Raw genomic sequence first — 24,152 nt, forward strand, 5'->3', positions numbered from 1 at the left:
AAAAAGGTGGGAGAGTTATCCTCATGCTATTTCTGTTGAGTTGCATCTCTTAACTAACTTTGTTGCTGGTGTGTGTGTGTGTGGGGGGGGGAAATAGCTAGTAATGAATCTGATATACCTGGAACTTCCGCAGGGTGCATCTCTTCAGATTATAACAAAGCTGAGGAATCCAGCTTTGCTTTTATCAACAGTACCGTCTGTAATCATTCCACGACCTTTAACAATCACTAAATTCACTTCAGAGAAATCAATATCCAACCACCTACCATTAAACATTTATGCCCCAATCCAGCTAAGGACATTTGTGCACAGAAATAGCTTACATGTCCTTATCACTTGTTGGAATGGGAACTGTGGACACGGAGTGTAGATTCAGATACGCATCTGAAATGAATTTGTATCAATCTGAGTCTGCAATCTATCTACACCGAGTTGCTTTGAGAGGGATGTGTATTCCAACGCCCATCCACATGAACATTATTGTTAACCTGAAACTAGCTGCACAGCTTGTTTTATATGTAACTAGAGGGGGTGTTTGCAGTCTTGTATCTACTTGAGACCCAGAGGGGATATCTTTCAAGTACACATAAGAAACACAGCCTGAAAGTTTCGCACGTCACACAATCCTTTCTTACTGTTTTGGAGACTTAAATAGAAAACTCCTAAATATAGAAAACCAGCTTGAGAGGATAAGTAAGAACAGTGGCTCCTACTTGTTGCTTTTTATTCTAATCTGGTTTTGTATTATTTCTCCCAACCAATTAATGCCCCATTTGACTCTGCTTCTCCAATAGACATATGGTTAAAGTTGTAAGTTCATCTCCCTTTAAAGATGTGGTATACACAATATGACCACAACCTTCTGGCCAGCTAGATGTGGGAGACATTCATAGATGACTAAGCAAAAACATGGGAAATCACTTTAGTGCGCATGCCTTCAACCTTCAAATGTGAAAGGCGTATTTTGAAACCTTGAAGATGTTTAGATTTTAAGCTGGTGTGTACATCTAGAATTCAGTCAGGTTATTCCATTTCATTCCTGTTTAAGATCTGCTCTAATATGTATATATTGCATATTTTAAAAGTTTAATCTCTGAGAACCACAATGGCCATCTAGAAAACATCAAAGTTAAGTTCGCCTATGACAAAACACTGCCTTATCTGTGATATTCTTCACTTTTGGACAGCCCTTCCTGCCTCCCTGCAAATACAGTGATAAATATTTCCTCAGGGAGGAAATATTTATAACCTTCAATCCCCCACCGTTCAGTTAAATCTTCCAAAATGACTAACAAATTAGAAACAAAGCAAGACATTGGCATTTTAATTTACAACAATTACATGAAATTAAAACAGTGAGGAGAGCAGATATAATCATTTGGTCAAACATCTATTAAAAGCTTAGGTGAATAAAGTCATATTAATTTTGCATCTCAAAGGTGGCAAAATAGGCACCACATGAATCTCCCTAGATGTGACTTAAGCTCTAGTTAGATAATGAGTGGCCAGATGATGGCACAGGGATCAGAAGTGTCAAAGTGGTGAGAGTCTGTGAAACTCCTGCAAGTGAGCTGGAAGGCCAGTGGGCATGAGCATAGTTTAGTCAGGCCCATCCTCTTGATGCAAAATAATATCAAGATTGTATGTGTGAGGCTTCCTAGGTAGTGTATCCAGAGTAGAGTGTTGCCATCTCATGTTTGGGACTAATCCTGTGAGACATTTACTAAACGGGTTAGCAAAATGGCAAAACATTTCTTGGCCAATGTATATGAAAAGTACGTTAAAATTCTCGATGCTGGTGATCAGTTTGGACATGCAAAGAGTACCTGGTGTGTGTTCTTGCCCTTGACAGAAAAGATAGGCATATTTGCTTCAGTGCCACTTTTGCTCCTTGCATAGAAAGGCAGGCCTCATCAGGAAGATACATTGGAACCCTCATCGGTTCAAACTGGGTTTTGAAGAAGTTCTCTATGATTAAATGGTTGGACTCGATGGCCTTATAGGCCTCTTCCAAATCTACTATTCTATGATTCTAGATAGCCTCATCCAGTATGGACTGAAGAAGTTTGTTGACCAAAGTGTGGTGTAGTGGCTAGAGTGTCGGACTGGGAGTTGGGAGATCCGGGTTCTAGTCCCCATTTAGCCATGGAAACCCACTGGGTGACTTTGGCCCAGTCACAAATTCTCAGCCCAGCCTACCTCACATGGTTGTTGTTGTGAGGAAAAAAATGGAAAGGAGGAGGATTATGTACGCCACCTTGAGTTCTTTGCAGGAAAAAAGGCGGGATAAAAATGCAGTAATAAAATAAATAAATAAATAAATAAAGTGCTTTGTATTTCTCACTTGTATTCTTTCCCAACCCATTCTGAGTGATTTATAAACTGCCCAGGCCACCTTAATGTGGTGGTGGGTTTTTTGTTGCCACTTCTTTGTATTCTTGGTATTCCCAATCAGCTGTCTTGACTTCCTGTTGGATGTTGCAAGGAACAAATGTGTTCTGGAGATTACAGGAGTGGCACATAAGATTAGAACTGATAGGCTTGCCCACAGGCTACACTAACAGACCATAAAATATTCTGGGAGGCAAAAGCAAAGAACAGTGGTTTCCACTTGTGGAGTTGTAGAAAAACTTTGGATTTACATGTCTGTGTGAAAGTTTGTGTGGTGCATTGTTTTTTGTATGATAGTTCTTCACTAGGCAGATTCTATCCCTGTTGATGTTGTAGTCATCAGTGGCATTTCTCTAGACAACCAGAAGTAGTTGGCTTTTATGCTGTAAGCCAATAATGGCTGATGAATAATGCTGAGAATTTCCTCCTCTCCAAAAGCAAATTATTACAGTTGTGTGCTTTGCATAATTCATTTAACCTCATTTTATCTGATCCATCTGATATCAAGCATAGTTACCCTGCTCTAAAAACTCTCTTCTGAAATGGATAGCTCGCCCCCGTGTTACGTTTTTCTATTCCAAGTTTTTTGGGGGATTGAACGTTGTAGCGTATGTGTTGGCTTGAACTGCATATGTGAAGCTTTTCTGCTAGCAGTATTTTTTCTGCCATGAAATATTAAATGGATAGGATATGTAATATTAAATATCGATACTGATTTGAAAAAAGTTTTTCCATATCTGCAGATATGTCACATTTAGTACGATCTCTTATGAGAAAAGGTATTGAATGCAGTTAACCTTGTCTGGTCTTTCTACTTAAAGCTGTACAAGCAATAATACCTGGATTTACATAAGGGCAGTTCTTAATTCCAGTGTGAGTCATGTCCAGAAAAACTACCTTTTGGTGCTTAATGTGAGGTGATTCTCCACTACCATATGTACAACAGCTATCCTCTGAGGATCCTCTCACCTTTTCATGGCCCCTTATACCTTGTTCTTCTGCTTGTTCTTCTGACTGACAGTTGCCACGTAGGGGGGATGGGAAGCTTGGGCCAAAAACTGCTCAGGTTTTTGGGCCAAAAACAGCCTCAGGGAATGCCTCTTAACTGAACTATATGTAAATAATATTGGTTGGATATCTAAAATATACTTAGTGAAAGGTTTTCACTCACATCGTAGCATAACGCTTTCATAGATTATTCAGATGTGGAAGCTTTCTGTGAAACAATTCATTGCACTTCCTTTTTTCAATATCAGTGCTTTGCTCCTCATATCTCCATGCACCCTATGCTATCACCCATCTGATATTTCTGTCCTAACAACCTCATGCAACCAGTAACAGGTTCTGATATATTCACTATCTCTTCTTCAGATCATTTTTCTGTTGAACTAACACAAGATGGGTTTAATGAAGATCGACATAAGCTGGTGATCAAATACCCTGCTTTTAAACGATTCTGCTTGTAGAAATAAAATTGTAAACACTAAGTAATTACTCCGAGATAAATAATTCATACTATATAAGCAAAGGGCTATTCTGGGATGGAGCTAAATAGTAGTAGTATGTAAAACTTACTCCTTGGAGTCTGCAGATCTGACTGATGTGACACATGCCTTATTTAAAATCATATAATGAGCTCTACACAGGGCTGCTCTGGAAAGTATCCAAAAAGTACTATTGGCAGGCTGTTAATGAGAGCCGCATATAGGGAGCACATGACTGATTTATTGAAACAACTGCCCTTACTCCCAGCTTAATTCCAATTAAAAGTGATAGTGATGACCTCTAAAGCCATTCATGGTTTAGGGCCAGGATATCTAAAGGGCTTCCTTCTCCCATTTGAACCTGCCCACTTGCTAAGATCCTCAGCAAAGGTCCCCCTGTGCCCCAACATTTCCAGAGCCACACTTCCTTGGGACTAGGGATAGGGCCTTGTTACTGGCCACACCTAAGCTCTGAAACTCTCTTCATAGTGAGACTTGTCTTTTCCCTTCCTTAATAGCCTTCTGCTGGATGGCTAAAATCTTCCTGTTTAGAAGGGAATTTGCCCTCCCCCGTCAGGTCTGTTTCCGAGCATGCGCAGAGTGCCTCCCCTCCCTCCCTCCCTCTTGAGAGTGAAGGCTGCACATGTGCTTCTTTCAGTTTCTGAGAAAAGAGAGATATCAGGACAAGGGTACCTTTGTCCAGGATGTCCAGAGTTCGGCCTCTCAAAGGCATGCTGTTGTATCTAGTTATGATTTTAAAATCATGCATCCATTTCCGGAGGAAGCACCGGAAATGGATGCAGCCCATTTATGTGGGTTGTTTCCTTTTATGTGGAATTGGGTTGACTGACTTTAGGAATCACAATGGCTGCCAAAAGCCAGTAAGTCTGGCCTTCCACCCAAGGCATGCTGGGAGTTGTAGGCGTAAACCTAGGTTTTTATTAAATTCTTTAAAAAATACTTAAAACCCCAAAATTCATGTTGTTAGATTTTTTCTGATCCATGTACACAAACACCTGTCTGGGTGAACAGCATTAAGGCAGTACCATATGTGGAAGTGGGTAAACATTTTGGGACCTACGTGACACAAACATACTTTCTGCTTTATAGGTAGAGATACATAATGTATATGGATATGGGGTCACTTGGTGACTCCATATACAGTAAAAAATAATAAGATAGTGGTGCGCTTGTCTTCTCTCTCCCCCATCCCACTTATGTCACACCAAGTGCTTTAAAAAGCTAACAGTTACTAAAATCAACTATAACATTTCAGAAGTACAACAGAATAGTAACTATATATAGTCACAGTTAATTGTTAATTTTTTCTAGGTATTTCTTATTTCCCCAAATAGCCACCAATAAGCTCTTAATCAGACGCCTAAAACCCAACCAAACATGTCTACCGAAACACTCTAGGGAGGGAATTCCCTAATGATGATGTCACTGCAGAGAATTACTTTCCCCTTGAGCTGGCCAATGGCAATTGGTTCAGGGCCCCATTAGATGACCAAAGTGCACACGAAAGGAAAGGTCTCCAAAAATACGCTGGATTCAAGCCATTTAGGGCTTTATACGTCAAAACCATCATTTGAATTGTGCCCAGAAATTAAGAGCATACAAAGTGGGTGTTATGCCTTTCCTTTCTCCTCCTGCCAATAGGCAGGCTACCAGTTGCTGAACCAGTTGAAGTTTCCAGACACCCTCTTAAAGCAGCCCCATATAAAAACCATTAGTGTAGGCCAACTTGAAGATAACCTCCAGAGACCCCTGGCCACAGTCATTGCCTGAGGTTCCAGAAGCACACCCAAATTGTGCTCCTGATATTTCAGAAAGAGTACACCCTGTCTAAAAGGAGTGAACCACCCACTGCTGCATTACTTGAGCTACACACTAATGAACATCTTAGTTTTGCCTGGATTGCGTTTCAGTTTATTTGCTGTCATCCAGTCCATTGCTGCCTCAAGTCACTGGCACTGAGGACACTTCACTGCCTTGCCAAGTTCAAATGAAAAAGAGAAATACAGATGCATGTCATCAGCATACTGATGACACCTCTCTCCAAATTTCTTAAGATCTCTTCCCCCAGCAGCAGCATGTAGATATTTGAGTATAGGGACAAAATAGATCCTTGTGTGGCATTGCAGATTACATGGGGTGGAGCAGTGGTTCACCAGCACTGCCTTATGGGACCTTTCAGGCTGTTAAGAGCAAAACACTACGAAGCTGTACCTCCAGCCACATGGCTCAGGAAGACACCATGGTTTATAATGGAATTCCACCAGCTTTGCAGCTATATTTTAGCATTTGCTCTTTTCTTCCTTCTGTGTGCCCTTGGGCTCATCAGCTTGCAGTACCAGAGCGATGCTTGTCAGGCTTTCCTGAGTAAAGCTTTTTCAATACACTGAAGTGCACCCATTGTGATAATCTAAGATAAGCATTTAAAAGCTTTGCCTCAACTCAAAAGATTAAGAATTAGATTGCCCCTTCTAAATAAGTAAAAGTAACATGCAGTTTGCTCTAGACTGTCTAACAAAATAGAGAATAAAAAATGCATGTGCCATGTTGGTGGGGCAAATGAAGTATGGCAGAACGTAAAGCTTTTCTGCTTCATAACCCTCTGCTTAACACTGAGAGGAAATATGTTAGCTCTCAGATTTAAAGTGTGAGTTTTTGAACTTGTGGTTAAAGCTTACAGAGCAATAAATCATGTGCTTTCCTTGTATGGTGTTTTGCAAACGCAGTAAGACAAGACCACCAGATTTGCCCTCCCACAAGTCAGCAAAGTTATTGGACAGCTAGAAGTTGCAGTTTTTGCTAGTACGTGTGAGATACGGAGCATCTATGCTGGTAGAGTCTGATTTCAATGGTTGTGGTCAGTCTGAGGAAACTGTGATGTGTTAAGATAGCGCTCGTGAGGTCATGTGGTTAGCAAACACCCAATCTAACAGAGCAGCTTTCTGGACCCTCAGTTTAAATAAGTATATTACCTCAGCTGTATACATGGTATGTTTTATGCATTTTTGAGAGCCATGGGGAGGTAATGAGTGGGGTACCACAGGGCTCAGTCTTCGGTCCAGTGTTCTTCGACATTTTTATTAATGACTTGGACGAGGAGGTGCAGGGAATGCTTAGCAAATTTGCAGATGACACAAAATTGGGTGGGATAGCTATTACCCGGGAAGACAGAAACAAACTTCAAAGTGATCTTGATACACTGGAGCGCTGGGCTGAAAGCAACAGAATGAAATTTAATAGGGGTAAATGTCAAGTTCTACACCTAGGAAAAAGAAAACAAATGCACAGTTACAAGATGGAGGATACTTGGGTCAGCAATACTACAAGCGAGAAAAATCTTGGAATTGTTGTAGATCAAAGCTGAATATGAGCCAACAGTGTGATGTGGCTGCAAAAAAAGCAAACGCAATTTTGGGATGCGTTAATAGAAGTATAGATTCTAAATCACGTGAGGTACAGGTTCCCCTCTACTCAGCACTGGTTAGGCCTCATCTTGAGTATTGTGTCCAGTTCTGGACACCACACCAAGAAGGATACAGACAAGCTGGGGGGGGGGGTTCAGAGGAGGGTAACAAGGATGATCAGGGGTCATCCTGGAAACAAAGCCCTACGAGAAGAGACTGAAAGACCTGGACATGTTTAGCCTTGAGAAGAGAAGACTGAGGGGAGACATGATAGCTCTCTTCAAATACTTAAAAGGTTGTCACACAGAGGAGGGCCAGGATCTCTTCTCAATCCTCCCAGAGTCCAGGACATGGAATAATGGGCACAAATTACAGTAAGCCAGATTCCGTCTGGACAGCAGGAAAAATTTCTTGACTGTTAGAGCAGTACAACAATGGAACCAGTTACCTAGGTAGGTAGTGAGCTTTCCCACCCTAGAGGCATTCAAGAGGCAGCTGGACAGCCATCTGTCAGGTAGGCTTTAAGGTGGATTCCTGCATTGAGCAGGAGTTGGACTCGATGGCCTCATAGGCCCCTTCCAAATCTACTATTCTATGATTCTATAATTCTGTGGTTGCTGTTCATGCTAGGCTATTGAAATTGAGGCTGGAATAGCACCTTTTTGTGATAGTTTGCCTCACTCCTTACCTTACTTTCTATCTTACACTTGCATCCAGTGGTGAATGTTGGAATGTATGGGTAGTATCGCATATCAACAAAACATTGTGAAGTTCTACAAGGTGTAACATTCATATTCATCACCAAATTTAGAATTCCAAGAAAATATACAATATGCTCTCATTGCTGTGATTTCCTTCTGGCTAAATTCCCTTGCTTTAAACTGGGGAAAGATATAACTTTTTTTGCTTAAACTATAAAGCATCATGCAAATTGCTATTTTTTTCATTGGTTCATGAGACACAGTTGCGATACGGAGTGGAAGAGGGGAGCCAGTTCCAAAAAAAAAGTATCAAATCAACACCCACATTGTAGTAGAAAGATTTGATAGAGACAATACTATTGGTTAAAAAGAGTAGAAAGAAGGGGATTGTAATAATCCATTCATTTCAGAGAAATCCATTGAGTGGAATGGGTTTGGGGTTTTAAAGTCTCCTGTTCTGCATTCTGTGTTTTGTAATGAGTTCTCCCTTCAGCACTGAGATGCTGGAATGAAACAAAGCAAATGGGTTCAGAATATAACATTAGTGTTCAAGCTCAAACGAAGGCCAGTTGATTTTGATAAACAATTTTGGAATCTACATGGATCCCAGAAAAACTTACATTTCTTTTTCTGGACTCAATTAAGGGCATGAATGCCATAATCTGTTACCTTAAAAAGACCTTTCATCTCACAGCTGTTTACTTAAGAAGGAGGATGAATTGAAATGTAGCCTATTTAAAATTATTCATAAGTTTAATGGCTGCCAAGATTTATTTATTTATTTGTTGCATTTAGATCCCGCCTTTTTTCCTCCAGTGAACCCAAGGCGGCATACATAACCCTCCTCCTCTCCATTTTTATCCTCACAACAACAGCCCTGTGAGGTAGGTTGGGCTGAAAGTCTGTGACTGGCCCAAAGTCACCCAGTGGGTTTCCATGGCTGAGTGGGGACTAGAACCCGGATCTCCCGACTCCCAGTCCAACATTTTAGCCACTGCACCACACTAGCTCTCCCACACTGGCTCTAGAATCCTACCTTGAAATTTTCCCGCTTTTTGATTAGATCTATCTGAAGAGGAAGAGTTTATTTGAACAAACTTTTCTCATTTGTTGCTTCACCAGGCTCCCAGAGCCAATTTTTTAATCATGTTAAGCAACATATGAGAGGAAAATCAAACATGCAATTAATAAATAGCTGCTTACAAAGGGCAACATAGAAGCCTGTTCTTCTGACTCTACTTGCTATCATTTCAATCATATACTTTCTATTAAGATTTCAAAACTTTTGATTATATGGTAATAGTGCAGTGATCAAAAAGTCATGACCCTGCCTGATCGAGTTATTGGTTTCCTGTTCTGACTTACTTGAAACCTTCTGGTCTTTATGTGTCACTAGTTCTAATCTTTGTCATGTTAGCAGTAGAGCAACCCAGCCTTAGCATCTTGTTTCCTCTTGACTGTTTAGTTTTTGATAAGTGATTAAAGCTGCACACACACAAACACACACACACACACACACACATGCTTCTAAAAAAGAAAAAATACTGACAAAGAACATAACCAAGGAAGTTTAGAGATTCAGATTTAAGCCATGCTTTGAAATGTATTGTCTTCATACTTCTATATTCCTCTGGACTTTGTGACGTTAGCTGTGACACAGCTGCTTCATAACACTGTTCTGTATGTTGTAACCCCTCCCAAATACACAAGCTTGCTGTCTTTTATGAATGGCACACATTAGTTCAAGTTACAGACTTTGCCTGCAAAATAGGTGTGAACAGTTTTGGGGTCCTATTTGGGTCCTATTTGTGAGTGCCATTAAAGCAGAATACCATGCACATATATATTTACGAAGTGCTTGCAGACATAACAGAAGCAACTGTTAGACAATCAGAAAATTTAACCAACCCTCCAGATGTTCATCCTGGCTACAATCCATTTCGCTGAGATTTCAGAGAGACTCTTTTTAAGCCTTTCTCCCTGTCTTTCTTCCCCCCCTTCTCTTCTCACCTCCATTCCCCCATCATTGCAATCAGGCATAGAAGAAACAGTCCCATTGACACCAATAGAAGCTTTTTTCCTAGGCCCAATTGCAGTGCCATGGGGACAGGCGCTGAAAAAAGGATATGCTGCATCCAAAGGCACCTCTGGCCAGCTCCTGCCCATTAGCCAGCAGTTCCTCATACCTGTTTTAAGATAACGGAAGTCCTTTGGAGCTACAGAAACCCCCAGAAACTATGCAGTGAGGGTTAAAGTCAATACTGGGTGTGTTTCTTACTGCCTACAACTATGTAGGTTATGGGCATGATGGCCGCATATATTGCATTGTTGGAAATGAAACCTGCTATCACCCAAGCCATTCCCCAACCAAAATACTTGCACACCTAAACTTCCTAAATAATAGAACAGCAAACTGTTGCAATTTTAGTTAAGTAGACGAGCCTGCCCACCACAGCATGCACAGCCTTAGAGAGTCTCTACCTGAGTACCTTGCCTCAGCCATGCCCCACCTCAGTGGGGCAGCAGGGGGAGCTCTTAGCAGGGTGTTGCAGGGAGGGCCCATTGGCCCAACCTGCTCCGTGCCCAGTTCAAAATGTGGACTATTTCAATGGATATCGAGAGACGGGCTACCAAAGTAATTGGATTTCTCTGGATTATTTCTAGAGTGAACTCAGATGGGCCTGCCATTAACAAGCAACAGTTAATAGTATGTTGTCATCACTGTCTTGCTATTGAAAAAAACATCAGCTGGAAAATAGGCTTGATGTGCAAGCTATGCGTAACAATATACTGAAGCATGATTTGTGTATTGCACAGTTCTCGTAGAACAGCTGGATAAAATGCTTTACGATTATCTCTTCAACCCTTTAAAAGTGGTGGGGGTGTATTCCTGTTTCTGAAACTGGGGCCCAAAAGAAATAAGGTGCAAGAGATCTGTTGTTAGACCTTCTGCCAATTTAAGTTTAACTTAATAGCAGTTGGGGGTGGCAAACTGCACCAACACAGTAATGTGACATTTGAGTTTTAATCTGCTGCCTTAGTTTACTGCATTTTTAACCTGGATTATTTAGAATTGTTAAAAGCCTCTAAATTTTTCCTCTGCTATCTTTTTCCTTTTGCTTATTCTTGGGGTGACAGTCAGCACCAGGTAAGAGCATGTTGTGAGAAAGTTCAAATGCTATGAATTTCACTTTCTAACCATGGCTGCTGTTCTCAAATATATAATCCACAATCCGGTAAATTATAATGTATGTAAAGTATGGCTAAACTTGGCATTCTGGATCACTTCTTAATGCTGCCATTTTCAAAGTTGACTAGAGATCAGTGATTGTGGTAGAAATCACAATTTCTACCAACTCCGTGGAAGCTATGGTGTGTTGGGGAAGCACCAAACATGTTGCTATGGTGTCTTTCCTTTTGGTACTTAAACTTAGCAGATCCTAATACTCCTGATTCTTTCAGTTCCTTAATCCCACACATTCTAGATGTAGCCCTCGATTCTGATGTCATAGGGGTTTTTTTTTTCCCATTAGAGCTGTGACCAAACTGCCCAACTATTTAGTTGGAGAATTTAGGTTTATGCTGGTAATTCAAGTAGAGGGTTTCCCCCATCCCACTCCACCTCAAGCAGCAATCTTCTGAAAGAGCAAGAATGTTCTCCTCTGGTCAGTCAACAGCCCATAACCTTTCTGTTCCCTCAAAACAGAAATAAAAAGCATGATTTGTTTCAGTTCTGGTTTTGAACGTTGAACCTTCTCTCCAATGGAAGAAAAGCCCTGGAACATTCTTCTTCAGCTGTGGGCTAGGAAACAGCATCCGTATTCTGTATGATGTTTAAACAAGTGAAGGAGTGTCAAAGAAGTGCTGGAGCTGGGGCTAAGAGCCAGGGATTGTTGGCCTTCTATCTGGAAGATGACAGTTCTCTACCCATCCTTGCTTTTGGAGTAGGATGCTTTCCCTTGCCCATTATGGTAAACTCCTTGCCTGCTTCATTAACCTGGAAGGAACTGCTTCCCTATCAGCCTGTTAAACCTTGATTAATGGTTTGAAAATCTGAAGTCAAAGGAACCTTTTAATCTTAATGCATATTTAACATTCAGTCAACTCATGAGCTTGTACCATGCTCTATCATTGCATGTTTTCGGCTAATTTCCAACTGCTAGTTGGAAATAAGGAAGATGTTGAGGATTGTGTTGTTCACTTCAGCTCCAGAATTGCATAGTATCTTGAAAGCAGAGTAATCCGCATTTACTGTGAATAAATAGTGTAGCAGATTAACTGCCACACTTTGTTTTAGGAAGAATGCTGTTAAATAAAAGTGGGAAGCTTTCTTAGAGTGCAATCCTATACATGTCTACTCAGAAGTAAGACCCACTGAATTCAATGAGGCTTACTTCCAAGTAAGTGAGTATGGGGAAATTGCTGTAATGAATCATTCTTCAACTTTAAATACTACAAGTGATTCAAGTAGTGTGTGGGTCACTTAAGGATGATTTAAATGTTTATGTGTCCATTTTAAAGCTTGAAAACATTCAAAATAAGCTCTTGGAACTGGTTTCCAAGGTAATTAGTTAATGCTTCAAATGAGGGATGTCAAATGGAAGACCCACAGTCAGTTGCACCCAAACTGGGAAACACTGCAGTTCTGGTTATATACACACAATATCAAGTTTAAAGAAGACACACGATCTTGTCAGAAATTATGTCTAGCTATAATGTCCTATAAACTGTGTTACTTAGGCAAGATTCTTATTTAGTTAAATACATGACTTCAGCCTGAGCATCCCACTGTTCAGAAACTTTATGCAAAAGAGCAATGATAACTTCGGCTGTATGAGGAGTTTTAACATCTTAAGGATATTTTCAGTGGCCACTTGGTGTTTACAGCTTCGCATCCTATTTAAGGCACTCTGCATGTGGAATTGAGCATGTGATCCTTGGGTTTGGGGTCTAGGTAGTCATTATGTTCGCACAATTCTTTAAGAAATGTATAAAGCAACATGCAATAAAGTGCTTGTTTGTAGGAAGGCTAGTAAAATGGTCTTAGAGAGATCTCTAGAATACTGTTTTTCTTTCCATCACAATAAATTTTGTAGAGAGCATTTGCTCTTATACCATCAAGGTATTAGCTATCTTTCTCCCCCCCCCACACACACACTAATCAACAGGTATGTTGTAAATTCCAAAACTGGAGCTCCAATAGCATCTTTCAATAGTAGAGTTTAATTTCATGCCATAAGACTAAGTACTTATTTTTGTTGCATTTGAACAATGTCAGCAAAATGCTGTAATATGTTAACATCAGTTCTAAGTGAAATTTGTTGTGTTTATACTGATCTTAAGTTGTATCAAATTAAACATTTAGTTAGTCATGTTGTGAAGAAGGTATCTTTGGGTGAAAGTGTGGCTTCCATAGTGAAAATGTACTGTACTTATATTCTGTTTTCTTGTGCATGATTCAATGGCACTATAAGGCAGAAGTATTTCTCTCTAGTAAAACTCATCTTTATGAACTCCATCCATCCATCTTCTCAAATCACTGATTTCCACACCCAGGCCTCATGCTTGACTGAACTTCTGATTATTCAAAGACAAGATTGCAATACATTTCACTAGAGTCGTTATAACCATTTTGGCAGCAAACATTACTGTTTCAAAAAGCCCTGTTCCAAAAATCCTAATTAAGGATGTCCAAAATATATATGTGAAGTATTTTGTTCATAAACTAGTACTACCCAAAAGTAACCAAGACTTACTTTGCCTATATATCATATGTATATTTGTTTCAGATTCCTCTAAAACTAGTTTGAGGGTGAGTGATGGTGACTGAGTGCACTCAGATACTCTTTCTGATCTTGTAATTGTAGCTTTAGTTTAAAACAGAAATGATCAGTTGAAAATGGAAGTATTCTCATTTCTAGAGCACAAACAATAGCCCAGTTGCCTAATTCTTATATATGTCTGTTTTTCTTTTAACAGATCAGATGCCTAAAAGGCAAGAGAGCCTTTCCAGGCCCGCACACTTTTGATGGGATTCATATTGTGAACCATTTGATAGGAGATGACGAGTCACTGCATTCGTCGGATGAAGACTTGATATCAAACCATGTTCAGGAGGCTGAGGTCCGTTTCCACTTGCACAGGCCTAGTCAGATGGACTTGAATCCAACTGTGGTAGACAGTAGTGACAGTGATACTGAGAACACTGAAGCATCAGGCACAATCCTTCAGAAGGAAAAGAACCAAAAAAGAGTAGAGTCTTATTCTACAACTGTGTGATCACTGTGAGTGGCATTGGCCTTCATTCTCTAGGAGCTTATTCCATGGTCAAGTAATTCAACAGTAAGCTCTTGGACTGATTGGCTCTTGCATCTTATCTGACACATAACGTGTATGCATCTTACTATCTGCCTCTGCATTTGCCAAATCTTTATCCCCAACTTGTCGTTGCCATAGAGTAGACTGGGAAGTGGCTGGACAGATGATAAACTCTAACAGTATTAATGACTATTTCCTGTATGCTTCTCATGCTAGAAAATGCGCACTCATGATTTCTTCCTACTCAAGAACCATAACTGCAGTTTGTAAACATGGGGAATCCGTACTCTTGAGAAGAAACTGTTCTTGTGCAATATTTTAATGCTCTGTCAACAAATGCGTTCTTTTTACATAAAACCGTTTGTGATCACGATGGGAGTGTGCAAGATGGATGTATCAGATATGGCATATATCTGATTATCTTGAGTGTCTTATTTTTAATTAAATAACTTCTATTATTGGAGACCACTGAAGTTTCCAGGCTAAAGCCTTTACTTGAGCTTTTTTATACATTAATTGTCACACTTTGTTCTAAAGGATTAAACAAAAAACTTTTGTCAACTTTTATGTGCATCTGCTTTTGATGTGTGGCTAATGAACCTGATCAAAGTATCTTAACTACAAATGTCTATTTTGTATATATTTATATATATCTGCCCTGCATAAAAATGTATATTGAATTTTGTATGGGAAGTGTAAATGTTGCAATATGAGCGCTCTTAGCGTTTTAAAAAGAAAATGAAATTCTGTGTTAGCACGTAAAATTGGGAAATGTTAATGGACAGGAAATGGCAAAACACTAATTCTAGGTTTAAGACCTCCACTTACCAAATGATGCACAGGTTCATGTCCTACTGAAATGTATTCCAAATGACACTATTGACTGAAATTTTAACTTTGTGTATATGTAACTATATAATAAATTTTTTCATGATTTAACGGATGCCAAACAGTTAAGTGTTTAACGTTAAAATACAGCCATTCATGACTTTAAACTGCTCTGGAAATAGCTGTTGAAGGGTGGTACAGAAATGTCTACAATATTTTTTTTTATTTTTTTTAAAAAAAAACCTAGCAAGATGCCGAGCAAATGGTGGGAATGTGTACTGAAATGTGGCAATAACTGCAGGTAGGAGAGTGCAAGACCCAACTTTACTCCCAAGTGGCTTTACTGTACATTAATTTTTCTTGTCCTTCCTTCTGGTCTCTTGCTATACCTTCAGACGTTCATCTGCGGTCTTGCCCAAGCTGTCTCCCTCCCCACTTCCCTGTAGTCTGTTCACTTGTAGCCTAACTCTATGGCTGAGTTAGCAAGGTGGTCCATCAAATCTTCTATTCAAACATGACCTAGAAATGGATTGTACAGCTATTCCACCTTTTTCTCCTTAATGGATTTTCTGTGGTAAGGAAAGAATGCTGAAGGAAGTGGTGGGAAAAGATGGGAGGGATACAAATGGAAGAAGATAATGTCTGGATCCTATGAAAAATTCAGTGAATGGGGTAGGAAACATTTGAAAAGTCCTTGCATAATGAGCAGAGTTTATTTTTATTTATCCCATAGCAGCCTTCGCCTTTTTCCTTAATGTAAGGGGTATTCGTAGGTAGATATGAAAAAATTATACTTTAAAAAAAATTAAGTTCTGTACAGAAAATAAAACAAAGCACAGGCCCTGGCCCCAAGCAGAGGGAAAAATGTCTGATGGAAGGACATTCCAATTAGAGGAAAATGGGACACAGGAATAGAGAGGGTAATCTTAGGCTGAACAAAGAAGACTGGAGTAGGGGGAAATGTCCAAGGGAGGAAGAAAAAATAAATATGAAGAAGCAAAATGATGAGGATATTTGGAAGTTAGTACAAGAAACTGAAAAGTCAAGACAAGAAATGAGAGGGAAAAGTAGTACAAAGACGTTTACACGATTGAAACAGTACACAGAAATTATCAGACAAGCAGGAGGGTTTAGGACACAATGAAGAGGTTTTATGGTACAAGCATAGAGACTACTAAAATGAATGTTATATTGTGAAAAACAATAGAATGAACCAAAGCTTTGGTATTGTTTGTAGGAAGCAAATTCTAGATACATGAATCAATTGAAAACAAGAGTTAGCTAGTGCTTGTACATAAGGGGGAATGATTAAAAAGTCAAAGAATCTGAACTGGAAATGAATAAATGGAATTTTGAAAAATGAGTGGGATACTAAAAGGGGCACCAAAGTTCAGTTTTAGAGTAAAATGGGCATTCATCCAGTGACTGAGACCTCAAAGTGGCACAAACTGGAAGGAAAGAAGTTAGTTAAAGAACAAATAAGAGTAAGGAATATAAAGGTATATAATACTTGGCACTGAGGAACTCCTACAGAATGGGGGAAAGATGGTGTCAGGAGGAATGAACCATTGAATGAAACCCTAAAGGAATGATAAGCACTGTGAAAATGAAAGCATAATAAAAGTACCTGAAAAACCAAGAGACCCCAGAAGAACTGAGGGGCTGATTTTTATCAAAAGCTAAAGATATGAAAGAAGTAGTATAAAATATAAACCCCTAGATTTAGCTGCAAGAAGATCATTGGAAATGTGAGTTAGCACAGTTCTGGTATGTCAAAATAAAACAAGATTGAAAAGGGTGAAAGAATTGATAAGTTAAAACATTGGAAGAAAACTCCCTTCCTTGTTCCAGATTTACAATTGTCTTCTGGTTCTTTTCCTTCTTCAATTTTGTCATTGCTACTCATTGTATTTTTTTAAAGCCCTTTGATCCTTTATATTTATCCTATCTCCTCTTTTCTAAAGGTCTTGAACATACTGATTTGATGGGGCAATTAAATCTCAAAAAAAGAGGAAAAAATTGACGGGATAGCGAGTAGCATATGAATAGAAGAAAAGAAAATAATCTACTGGTGTAATTAGAGAGAAAAAGCAAAAGGTGCATATGACAGTAAGCAGAAGCAGAGGAAAGCCATGTAGAAGGAAAAAAGAAATTTTACCTAAGAAGAATTCACCTACGACATTCTTAATCCTATTTGTTCAGAAGTCATGTTGATTTCAGTAAATCTTACTTCTAAGTAAGTGCATTTAGGATTGCAATCTAAAGTCACCCACATATCTCGGAATAAGCACGTTTACAGTCAGCAGAACACGAATAAACACGCAGAAGACTGGACTGCATGTCAAAAAAATAAAATTGTATCTTTTGACAGCTTCAGTTCAAAAGTCCAAAGCACTACTTGGTTTACTAAACAATGAAACCTTGTCAGATGAAAATTGCAGGAGAAGAAATAGTTCTGTCTGGAAGGCTTGTTCACATAAATAGATGGTATCCAGGAAATTCTTAAACTTTAGAACTGCTCTAACTTTCAGTCTTTGGTTGGCTATTTTTATCAGCATACAAGCATCGTTAAATTACATTTTCTCAGAACAAATGATGTTTCAATGTACAGTGGGGGTGAATGTTGTACTCAAATGTAAAATGCAGTTTCCCTAAAGCAAAAAATAGTTCCTGAGTTCTAATTCTCACTTTCTTTGTAGATTGCATCTGCTTTGCCTTCCCCAGTGGGAATCCAGATATAAGCAGCTGACAACCTCTGCACCTGGTGCTGGGCAGCTGAGGTTGTCTAGAAAGTATCTGCTTGTCTATCATTGTCAGCACCAGCTGCAGGTCCCTGCAAAAGCAAAGTTCTTCAATCGGCGGCATGAGAATTTCAGTTGAAGGTTGGTCATAAAAACACATTGAACAGTGAAGTGTAATGATCTTGCAGTAACTGCCATATTGCACAGGTGCTAGTGGATGAGACGGGGTGGCAAGTTGTATTTTGAAGTTCGTTTTCACTCAGGCTCAAATTATACATGATGCCTACCAACTTATGTTTTAACCTGCAATCTGGACCACACATTCACACAGTTGCAGGGAGATGGCTAACTTTCCCCCTCTATGGGCCATTTTTCCTGTCAGTTTTTTGGCACATACCCTCAGCTGCTTTTTACCCTGTAGAGGGAAAGATATATTTCTCCCATAAGGCAAAAATTGATAAGAAGCATGTCTTAAAGGAAGTGAAGTGCTTGCTCCCTTTGCGTAGATTTCCACTCCAAATTGTAACTTCTGACAAGTACTTTGGATAAAATAGGGTGACCATATGAAAAGGAGGAGAGGGGTCCTGCATCTTTAACAGTTGCATAGAAAAGGGAATTTCAACAGGTGTCATTTGTATATATGGAGAACCTGGTGAAATTCCATCTTCATCACAACAGTTAAAGGTGCAGGAGCTATACTAGAGTGACCAGATTTAAAAGAGGGCAGGTCACCTGCAACTTTAACTATTGTGATAAAGAGGAAATTTCACCAGGTTCCCCATATATACAAATGACACCTGCTAAAATTTCCTTTTCAATACAACTGTTAAAGATACAGGAGCCCAGTCCTCCTTTTCATATGGTCACCCTAGATAAAATAAACATTGTTTCATTAGGGAGGAGGGAGCATTCATGTGACTCGACATTTTGCGTAGTTTTTACCCTGAAATTGAAACCCTATCAGGACAAGTAGTATTAGGGTAGCTTTGAATGCATATTTGAAGGATGGAACCACATATAATAAGAAATGCAGGGCTGCCACCCAAAATGGCAGCCCTGTGTCAGGATGTATAGTCAAACTTATCATCTGGCATTATGCTTTGAATTTCTTCACCCCTGCTGGTTGCAGCCTAATATCAGGCAAAGAAATGCACAACCATTGATGTCAAGACACAGGATAGGTTGCACTATGCTCCTTGGAGTAGAAGGGGTGAACTGAATGCAGGACTGCCATTTTCTGAAGCAGCCTTCTTTCTTTTTTTTAATATACAGCTCTGCCCTAAGATGTGAGTCCATGGTTCTATGTGTGTGTATGATTGTGTGTTTGTAATGTGGTAGTTCAATGATGTTTTAAGAACACTCTCTCTGCACTAGAAACCACTGAAAGGCCTACTTCAGATAAGTATCTATCTGGACACCATAAGTGCAGATAACTCCATGTTAGATGCACATGTGAAGCTGCCCTTACACTGTACTGTATTTCATGGTTAGCTGATCTTGTTCACCTATGCCTTTTTCTCCTATGTAACTGCAACACTGTGCTGATAAGGGTAGGGAAATTTATGTTGCAATGACCTCATCAGTCATTACAATATGACACATCTGCTTTGTTCTATGCTTTGTTAAAACACCACAATTAAATAAGTTGAAATGTTCAAAAATTCTTTCGACATGACTTACTATAGAAGTGACAAAATACTGTTGTTATTTTTAAATTAACATGCTTCCGGTACCATGAAATGAGATTTGGAGACATGGGCCAGATCATATAATGGGCCAAATTCATGATAGATTATTTTGTGTGTATTTGTTAAGAATTTCCTCTGCCTCTGGAATTCCCATGCAAATTAATGCATTTATGACTGCTCCCTTCCAATTTTCTGCAACACTTGGCACCAACATTGCCATCTTTTCAGCACCAGCGTAAGACTTGCCTCTACTCCCAGGCATTTGAAGGTATGTGATAGGGCTCGTAAACTTAGTTGTTTTAAGGTGCGATTCTATCAGGATGGCCGCACGCCTCTGAACTCAGAGGTGTACAGCCATCCAGTGCAGAGTGGGAAGTGATCTTTGCCTCTGTGCTCCTCCCCCTCTCCATTTTAGAGAGACTGGCTTTGTGGCCCATATAGCTGGGGAGGGGAAGGGGGCTGGAGAGGCCTGCGGTTACAGACTAAGCTGACCTCCCCAGTCCTCTCCCTTTCCCTCCCACTGGCATGCCCCCCCCCTTTCCCTCCTCTCCAAGGTCACTCTTGCGGCCTTGAAGAAGCAACTGGTGTAGTTCTCTCCACTCTGGCTGAGAGGGTGAGGGGGTGTGGAGCTGGGATACCTGGCTCTGTGGTTAAAGCACTGACTCCAAACTCAACTCCAGGAAACTGAATTATCCTATTCCCCCCCCCCCGACTGTCGAGGGGCCATAGGATTGCTCCCTCATTTCTTCTTGACATGTTTTATTGTTGGGTGTTTTTTCTTTACTGTTTTCAACTATTTAAAATCTTTGTATGGTTTAACCCTTGTTGTAAGATGCTTTGAATCTTTCTTAGAGAAAAGGCATCTAATAAATTTAATGAACGAATGGATAGTAATTTGGGGGAGGGGGCTAACCACATTTGACAACAAAAAACACTTTTCTCCTTACCCTAGAAGGGTTGTAAAATGTACACATCTTTGTGTAGATTGTAATAGATGGGTTTCTGTCCTGATCAAGTTCCAGCTCATGAAAAGGAAAAGGTGTTACTATATTTATGTAAGATTTTACATCTCTGACTTGGAGTGATACAAAAACAGCATCCGGAAAGATAATGGTTATGAAACTTGCTGATCAAATGATCAGTTAAAGTGCACACTTCATCCTAGAAACTAGGAAACCTAAAAGATAAGTAAGTAGCAGTGAAAACTTTCAATGCATGTTCTATGAAGTATCAAATGTCTATGAATCACCTTACACAAGTAAAAAGAAAAAATGTTTCCAGCATACTAATGTTATGAAGAAATAAGGGTGTTTACTGCCAAAAAATGGCACGTTAGTTTATCTAGTTATCTATCTGGAGTCATATAAATGCTAATTTAGTTGTAATGTTACAATGAGACATTCTGTCAGTAACAGAAATAATTAAAGCTTCAATTCTGTACCTAATCTGGATGTAAGTCCCACTGAACACAATGGAGCTTGCTTCTGAGTAGACATGTATAGGATTACACGGTAAATTGCATAAATTATTTTATTTTCTAATTCTGGCATATACACAGCTGTCATATACTATTCAAAAGGGATTGGTTGTGTCAATGACTCTTAGCTATAATAGCTAAATGAAACCTCCATTCACAGAACCATTCTACCTCTGAGTATCAAATGTTGGGAACAAACAGAAGGTGCCCATTCTTTCGTGACCAGCTTGTGAGCTTCTGCTCTTGGAAAGAATGCTTGTAACATATGCTACCTACTAGCAGCGTTCCCTGACAAACAATAAAATATTAAATACAACAATAATCCCAGAATAATAAAAACAAATTCCAGCATAAAAATTAAAGTGGCAGCGAGTAAAACAGCATACATGAATACACTGTGTTGCTCAAAACATACAACAGATTTTTTTTTTAATTCAGTGGCTTCAAAATTCACAGTTTAAAAGCTTGGAAGAATAAAAAGATCTATATGTGGCAATAAAAACACCATAAAGAAGGTACTAGGTGAAGTTCTCAGGGAAGGGCATTACATATTTGACCACTAAGAGAGCCTAAAAATGTTGAAATAAATGGTATGATTCAGCAAGTTAATTCTTAGAATCACATACAAACCTACTAGGAAGGCAAATCCTTCATGCAAAAACAATGGAAATTAAATGTCTTTTAAGGCATGTGGCCCATTTTTAAAAACTCTGGGTGTCCTATATGGTGATGAAGGCAAGTTCTACTTCACAGGTGAGGAACTATCATCATCAAAGGGCTACTACTGCACTCTCTAAAGCTTCTGAACTAGCTGATATGTCATACTTTAAGAAGCCTTATTAGGGAGAGGAATGATGATGGCTTTTAGTTAAAGGCGGACACAAATATTAGACAATTAGCATTTCTCCTATAAGGATGAGATCTAGATACTTTATTTTATTAATTTAGTCGATTGCATTGGTTATGGATCCAGACAGAAGCTCCTAGGCTTGTAGTTGTTACAATTGGAAGTGTTTGGACCAACAGCAAGCATACAAGTGCTTGCTGTTGGTCCAAACACTTCTAATTACAACATTTTCCTTTCTCTGGGTCCTAGTAGTTCTAGAATTCTTCGTATCCATGAACACTCTTACTTCCTAGCATTGTCATAATAATTTCAAGTGTCTATGCCTGTTCTTAGAACTATCGATTGTGGCCTCATTCTATGGCTTTGGCAACCCCTGGCTTTAAAAGCAGATTTCACAGCTCTTTCTCATCTCAAGCTCTGGCCTGAGGTTCTGGCTTGGTAAGATATTCCTTTTATCATCCCATCATTTTTGTTGACTGATAGGTTTGCCACAACACAAACACAAACCCTCTATCTCCCCACAAAATGCCACCTTTTGTAATCTAAACTGTATCCTGTAAATTTGGCAGCTGCTGATTGTGGCAAGGGGAAAACTTAAGGATAGTTTTGTGTGCCCCAACTCCAGATTGCCATGTGTGGTGAGAGACTAGAGTTGCATTCAGGAACAAGAGAACTTGTACGGGGCTGTAATATTTGCAAGCCACTTGCTGCAAAAATCAGTCCAACTGCACACTCATCCAGTGAGTATCTGGATTAATTTTGTTGCAATTCAGGCTGCATGTGGAGATTGTGTAGCAATTGGCCCTCAGAGGGCCAGCTAGAACTGGGAGTAAATAAGTAGGTATGTCTTGGAAGTTATAGATGTGAAATACTTTGGGAACAGACTCTAGGAACTAAGCTCTAGGTAGTAAACGTACTGGGATCTGCTGACAGCCGGTAGTACAGCTAGAGCTGAGACTTGGGGCCAAAGTCGAGGGCCCAGCAGCCAAGGAGGCTCCAAATGACCATCCAGAGAACAGCAGATATTCCTTAGTCACAAGGTGCTAGGATTTAAATGAATTTAAAATGCAAAAGTGCACGATCGCAGTATTACTTCTTTAAAACCAGAGCTGGCAAACAGTTTTGTTGTTCTAACAGATCAAGAATATAGAAGCAGTTGAAAAGGATGGAATGGTGGTTGGGAGTGGGAAGAAAAGAAATGCTAGTTGTGTGCTTTACAATGGAAGTAATGCACATGGCGATCTAAAGGGGCCCTCCAAAAAGATGTTAAATCCTGGGTCTAAAATTACTTAGCTGCACTTCAAGCTTTCCTGATGTTAACGAAGAATAGGCAATCTGGTGCTGTCCAGATGTTTTGGACTACACTTCCCACAAACCTTGACCATTGCCCATGATGGCTGGGTTGATGGGAGTTCTAGTCCAAAACATCTGGAGGGCCCCAGATTGTCTACCCCTGCCATAGATTGTGGATTCTTGGCTCCTCCAGACCTATATTCCCAATTGACTTTATTTTACTGCTTTGAACTGATGAGTTTATTATTAATGACACAGATATTTTGTTGCAATTTCTGCAATAGCTTACTCTGACTGTACAAAATAATTTTTTTTTTGTTAAAACGATAAGGCTGAGATGGGTAAGCTATTCCCACCCCATGTGACTAGCTTGTTTCCCTTACATGAACAGGTATGTGCATGACACACCTGAGCTAGAGAGAAAACAGTGGCTGTATGGATAGACCCAACTCAGCAACAGATGTGTAAATCCCAGCTGAATGTTCTAGGCTTGAAGAAGTAATTTATATGGGTTGTGGTCCCTGAAACGCCCCTCAAGCCAAATATCACAAGGTGCTACCACAATATATACATATATTTTTTGTTCAAACAAATTTAAAGAATAACAAAACTTTGCAATGATGAAACAAGCAAAACACATTACTATATACAATGCAGTTAGGATGATTAGAAGCATAGTATTTAAGAGTTTCAGCTATTGGGCAGTATAAAAATGTAATAAATAGACAGACAGAGTAGCTGGTATATTTCTTAGTGAAATTAAAGTTATACTCCTTTCAATCAACAAAACATCATTGAGATCTTATAGTTAACTATTTAGTAGGCAAGGGTGGCAGAGCTTAGGTAATCGTTTTTGGGAGGCTTCTCATTCTCCCATGATATCTCAGGTCAAAATCTTACTACTTATAACCTTCTACCTAGCAATAGCTCTAGTTCTTTTATCTTAATCATATCTATAAATC

At 39.5% G+C, this 24,152-nt stretch overlaps 1 protein-coding gene across 4 annotated transcripts in view; it reads left to right on the plus strand.

The window, feature by feature from the left end:
• EVI5 (ecotropic viral integration site 5) overlaps positions 1-15,254 on the plus strand; it is a 75,614-nt gene extending 60,360 nt beyond the window's left edge. For all 4 annotated transcript variants that reach the window (XM_063136330.1, XM_063136346.1, XM_063136338.1 and 1 more), the window contains one exon: positions 13,978-15,254. In XM_063136330.1, the coding sequence (XP_062992400.1) occupies positions 13,978-14,277 (300 nt within the window). In that variant the 3' untranslated portion in view covers positions 14,278-15,254. The remainder of the gene's footprint in view (positions 1-13,977) is intronic.
• The last annotated feature ends 8,898 nt before the right edge of the window (positions 15,255-24,152 follow it).

The sequence above is a fragment of the Elgaria multicarinata genome, chromosome 1 (genome assembly GCF_023053635.1).
Source record: "Elgaria multicarinata webbii isolate HBS135686 ecotype San Diego chromosome 1, rElgMul1.1.pri, whole genome shotgun sequence".
Classification (NCBI taxonomy): domain Eukaryota; kingdom Metazoa; phylum Chordata; class Lepidosauria; order Squamata; family Anguidae; genus Elgaria; species Elgaria multicarinata.